The following is a 5824-nucleotide window of genomic DNA, read 5'->3' as shown; positions in this document are numbered from 1 at the left end:
CTTCCCTCTCAGGTCTGCTGGATGAGCCTTTTGTAAGACTTAATTTAACCCTCCTGTTCACAGTTAGTATCTAATTGTGTTTAATTGGCCCTTCTCATTTAACTCAAGTCAAGGAGCTGATCACCCAGGTAAGTCAATAAATCTGAAGTGGGTTGATGACAGCAATTCCCAGTGGTCTGGGTGAAATAATCTCTCTAGTAGGCAGAGCAGGAACCAGCAGATATATCAGAGAAGTAATGGTCTAGTGTCTTACCACTGTTTAGAAGCGACTTCCAAATCTTTGGATATATCTGTGTGTGAAAACTACCTTATCAGTGTTCTGAATGTATTAGTGTTTGTTCAATAATGGAAAATCAGTTGAAACATCCAAAGAATTTGCCAGTATGGAAGAACAATGCAACAGCAAAAAAACCCCATTTTTACTATCTTCCTGAAAGGAAGAAAAAGGTAGGATAGGAGGATAAAGCATCTCTGAAAAGAAGGAATTTATAGGAGAAAGTAATTTTCTTTTCAAAAATATAAAAAAACTCTCTGAAAAGAAGGAATTTATAGGAGAAAGTCATTTTCTTTCCAAAAATATTAAAAAAACCCTCCCCAAAATACCCAGTAGATGAACCATAATCAGTTAACCTTTAAAAAGATACTGGTGCATTTCTTGACTCTTGGGAGGGTGGGTTTATTTTTTGTGTCTGTAGGGCACAAAATGATAACTAAGTATATCCTTACATATTTTATTATCTATGTTAATCTGAGGCCTGTAAAAAATGATAATGGATCTTTTATGTTTTATAAGGCAAGTCTGTGTATCAACTGTAGTGTCAAGGGAGGGGAAGCAATTTCTCTGGGTGGATTAAAAACCAATTGAAAATCAAGATTATATGAAGGAAAGACTAGTACGAATTGAATAGTCAGTTTGGATTTATATAGTTGTGCTAAGATTAGAGAAACATTTCATAAAATCTTCTTGTTTTTTCCCTAATTCTGCTTATTTTTTTGACTTTCAGAAATCCTGCCAGAAGCCTGTGGACAAATACATTGAGTATGATCCTGTTATCATCTTGATTAATGCTATTTTATGTAAAGCACAAGCATACAGGCACATTCTTTTTAATACAAAGATAAATGTGAGTTGCTATGCCCTTACCCTTTTTTTTTGTTAAAGATATATTTAGATTTGCTAACTTGATTGTCATAGTGGTAAAATTTTAGAGACTGTTTTTCTCTTGCCCTTCCACAGCTTCCAGGGAGCTTAACCAGTTGTATCAGAATAATTGTATCATGAATTGTGAAACCTCAAACTTCGGCGGTTACCGAGAAATTTACTGTCTCCGCAGTAGCGATACCATAAAATGAGCAAATACAGTAGTGATCTTACCTGTTATAGAGAAAGAACCATATGGGGCCGGTTAGCTCAGCTGGTTGAGCTTGGTGCTGATAACACCAAGGTCGCAGGTTCGATTCCCCATGTGTTGCCTGATCTAGTTGAGAGGTGACGTCCCTGCCCATGACAGGGAGGTTGGATTAAATGATCTCTAAGGTCCCTTCCAGCCTAGGCCATTCTATGATTCTGTGATCTGTTCATGCAGTTTTCTGCACCCTCTAGTTTTCCTCTCATGTTAATTGATATGAAAAGGGTGATGTGCTAAACTGCATTGGAAGAGAAGGATCTAATTTCAAACTAATTTCCAAATTAAATATCTATTCGAAACAATTCTATTTTAAATGAACTATAGTAGTATAACCTACTATGCCAATTAAACTTACTATACTAATTTCTTATGAATTTCTTCATGAGTATTTAACAGTGCCTGCAAACCTATAGCAAAACATAGTGGCTTTCCCATGAAGCGTTGTTGATGAAAAGTTATGTAGTCACTTAGTTGTGCTGGCCAAGCTGGAGTGTAGAGATGTAGCTTTTCTGACAGAATTTTTACTTTAATTGGTTTCTTTGACTGATGCCAGTAGAGGGAAGCTAGTCTAGAGCAAACTATCCAAGCATCAGTGTATGCTATGTTCACGTTGATACCTCTTGGCCAGTCCAGTGTTAAGCAATATGCTCATCTCGCATTTCAAGCATGAATCTGCCTAAAGATTTTAATTAATTCATTGCTTTTGGAGACTGGTAATGATATTTACTGTGAAGCTTCTGAAAGAACTATTCCATCTGTGGCAATTGCATCTATTCAAATAAATTGAGTTGAATTTTAAACTGGCTTAGCCTGTACGTGTATGTGCGATTGACATAACTAGTCTCCAATGGAAAAAGTAGAATCCTCACACAAATATCACATTCGTTTATTTAAACCTGTATAAAACCAGAATTCACCCCACGTGCATGCTGGTTTATATTCCTAACTGAAACAGCCTTCCCAGTTCTAAAAAAAGTACAGAAAATGCTTTAGAAACCACAGTTATATACCTTCTTCTGTGTGGAACCATTCACGCAGTTTTCTACACCCTCTAATTTGCTTGTCATGTTAATTGATGTTAAAAGGATGATGTGCTAGACTAGTGGCTCAGCAGAAGTAATTTGCTTACATTTCTAAACAAAAATAATAAACCTACAGAGTTTGCTTGTGTAGAGGTGTTGAAATGTATTTTAAATACCAATTTCAAACTAATGCTTTAATTTATGGTAATTTAATATTAATGCTTTTATTCTTCTTTCATTTACCAGATTCATGGGAAGCTCTGCATATTTTGTTTGCTCTGTGAAGCTTATCTCAGGTGGTTGCAGCTGCAGGATTCAAGCCAAAATATAGATCCTGATGACTTAATCAGATATGCCAAGGAATGGGATTTTTATAGAATGTTTGGTATAGCTTCTTTAGGTAAGAACAATGATTAGTTCATGTCACTATCTACTCATTTACGCACTGAATAACTTCGTGAGTCTTTCAACAAGCCCATGTTGCAAAAATTAATACAGAGTGGATGTCACGTTCAACTCAATATGGTTAAGCGATTATACATGTACTTTCTAATTTTTCTTCATTTAATGCAGATGCATAGTTTGATCCTGATTACAGTTCAGACTGCTATAATCAGCATCTAGTATCAAAACACCGAAAGGTGGCATTATTCAGAAATCTTCATCTGAATCCATTTTCATCATTTGAAGACCAATGCAGAGCTTAGCATTATTCCATATTTCTTGTTGACTTCACTGTTCATTATTCATTAAGGTGATACAACATTAAGGATGATCCTTAGAGAAGTAAACAATAATTGGGTAAAGATGTATCTAGTTTGTTTTTGTGGGTTTTTTTTAAATGAATGCACAACAATACAAAGCAGTGTCATCACTGGTAAAGAGTAAATACTTGTGTGATCAAAGACTAAATGTAGTCTTGTGTTTAATAAGGCATGAGAAGGGTTTTGGGTTATTTTGGTTAATACTTCTATTTTCATATTTTTTCTGGTGATAGTGTTTAAGTCAAACCCACAGGCTAAAACTAGTATTTCCCTTAGATATTCAGAGTTTACTTAAGTCATTTGTTGTCTAACATTGCTCTAATTAGATTTTCATTACATGTCAGTAAAAATTTTGGAACTCATTTTTCAGTAGTAATTCATCTACTACAGTTGTCGTGAAAGTTGCTTTGACATCTGCATTAATTGCAGTGTTACACAGGGACATGATAAAAAAAAAAAGTCTAATAGCTCAATGATACTTTCTCATTGCTGAGTGACCTTTGCTGGGTTCATTGTTGGTGACGTTTTCAAAGAAGACAAGTATTGAACTTTTTTTTTTTACAGGCTAACAGACAGTTGAAAAAAATAACTCCTTTTGCTAAGAAGTAAAGATGTTCTTGCGCTAAACTTCCTGTCCTATATCGTGTCAGAAATTACAAGATGTTCTTGCGCTAAACTTCCTGTCCTATATGGTGTCAGAAATTACAAATATGGCAGTCCTACAGATAGAATTCTGTGATAAAATACTCTGAATGTCATGATACTCAATTAGTTTACCTAAATAATAATAATAATAATAGCCTATTACAATGAACACAGGAGATGGAGGACGTGTTCATATTTGCCTATATCTTTTTAAAAACAGTGTCTCGGTTGCATTTGGGAGATATTTTTTCACTGAAATTCATCCAGAAAAGGACTTGATTTTGGCATTTTGTTCTCTCTTTCCAACTCCTCTTATTTCCTCTTAGAACAAACTTCATTTTTGGTTGGCATTTTTATTACCTTACGGTGGATGAGACCTGAGATGCTGAAGACAAAATCTGACTTCGTTTTACTTCTGAAAGCACTGCTGTTGTCCAGCTATGGAAAGCTTTTGCTAATTCCAGCTGTTATTTGGGAACATGACTACACACCGTTGTGCCTTGCATTTATAAAAGCGTTTGTCTTGATATCAAACTCTCAAGCAATTAGAGGTACTTCTTCGCTTCTTTATTACTACATTTTTTGCATTGAATGTGTGAGAGAGAATGCGGCTGTTATAGAAGTTGTTATTGATATATTTTTAAATCCGTATCTGATATGTGACTGAAATAGCTCTAGCTTGAAACTGGAGGAAAAAAAAGCACCTCTTATCTCACCGTCATCACTTTGTATGTGCTGTATTATATCCATTGGATTCATCAGCTAGAATTGGAGACAACTCATCATGAATCACTGAAACATAAAATAGAATTCTTTGTCTGGAAAACGATTCATGTTAATTTTATGCATGGCTTTGGAGTGCAGACTTTCAACAGATTTGTGTGATTTCTTACACATTCAAGTTAATGTGGCTTCTCACATGGCTTCTCTAATCTTCATAAATGGTAACTGCTAAATTTCTTCTGTTTTCTTTTGCAGTTACACTGAACTTGAACCGATTGCTCCCTTGGTTGGCCATCTTGTTTGGGTTAATTTTGGAAAATAGTGTGGTCTGCTTGTTCCAGAAAATAGGATGGGATGCTTGAAATGTGAACCCAGATGTGAAGAAATACCAGCAACACAACGATAATTTTCTAAGCAATCTCTGCCAGCAGGCTCCAAAGACACTGTTTTCATAGCAATAAAGAAGGTGACAGATAACAAAAACTTACGTTAGTGGTGAGTGTAGGCAGTTTTAGGATGAGTTAAGATGAGAAACTCTAGAAGTTTGACTATTTAATTTGGTAAGCTATAAAACTGCAGTCTTAGCTTGTTTATTTTCCTATTTAAAAATATGAATGTGACACTATGCTAATAGCTTTATAAATCTGGTTCCATAGCTATAGCTGTAACAAAAAAGGTGCACTAAAAAAAACTCAGCACTGCTACCAATCACTGCATTTTGGCAGAAAGAGTAGAATGAATTATTCCTTTAAGAGGAAGGAAGGGAGCCAGTGGGAAAATCTAAAAGCCAATTTTGATATTTCCACAAAAAAAAAATTTTCAAAGTGAACATGTGCCATTTTATTAGAGAAAAGCTAAGTAGTGCAGAGTAAAACAGCAGTGGGAAAACATTGTCTGGAATGTTTATGTAACAGTGCAAAATAATTAAATATCTAGTCTTAGAGTAATCTCTAGAAACTTTAGTTTTAACTGGCGTAAAATTTTATGTGATCTTTTAAATGCTGCTGTTCTGAAAGCTGAAAAGAGAATGAAAGGACTCTGATCCCCAGCATACAAGGTGGTTCAGGACACTGCTGCTTCTGCATTTGATATTAAGCCAAATCCTCTGCACCCAGCCAGACAACAGAAAAACACAAAACATGTTTAGGCCTAAAATAGGCAAAAAACATTTCCCCAGCAGGCGAAGAGGGCCAATTGAATGGCTTTGAGTTCAGCAAGTTGACTCGATCCACCTTCTCCTTCGGTAGCTTGTGCGACCTGT

At 35.4% G+C, this 5824-nt stretch overlaps 1 protein-coding gene across 1 annotated transcript; it reads left to right on the top strand.

Moving 5' to 3' along the window:
• Positions 1–345: 345 nt before the first annotated feature.
• Positions 346–4925, top strand: ARV1 (ARV1 homolog (S. cerevisiae)). Its single transcript, XM_009872896.1, has 5 exons — positions 346–447; positions 1005–1124; positions 2678–2831; positions 4167–4391; positions 4819–4925. The coding sequence occupies exons 1-5, from the start codon at positions 346–348 to the stop codon at positions 4923–4925; spliced, it is 708 nt and encodes a 235-aa protein (XP_009871198.1).
• Positions 4926–5824: the final 899 nt, after the last annotated feature.

This window comes from Apaloderma vittatum, unplaced genomic scaffold (assembly GCF_000703405.1).
Source record: "Apaloderma vittatum isolate BGI_N311 unplaced genomic scaffold, ASM70340v1 scaffold1657, whole genome shotgun sequence".
Classification (NCBI taxonomy): Eukaryota; Metazoa; Chordata; class Aves; order Trogoniformes; family Trogonidae; genus Apaloderma; species Apaloderma vittatum.
This window is presented reverse-complemented; position numbering and strand designations above follow the sequence as displayed.

Bases quoted from the DNA above. Each gene is read 5' to 3' on its own strand.
- ARV1 (XM_009872896.1), top strand. From the start codon at position 346: ATGGAAAATCAGTTGAAACATCCAAAGAATTTGCCAGTATGGAAGAAC. The intron at 448-1,004 runs GTAGGATAGGAG...TTTGACTTTCAG, and splicing joins TTCCTGAAAGGAAGAAAAAG to AAATCCTGCCAGAAGCCTGT. The intron at 2,832-4,166 runs GTAAGAACAATG...ATTTCCTCTTAG, and splicing joins GTTTGGTATAGCTTCTTTAG to AACAAACTTCATTTTTGGTT.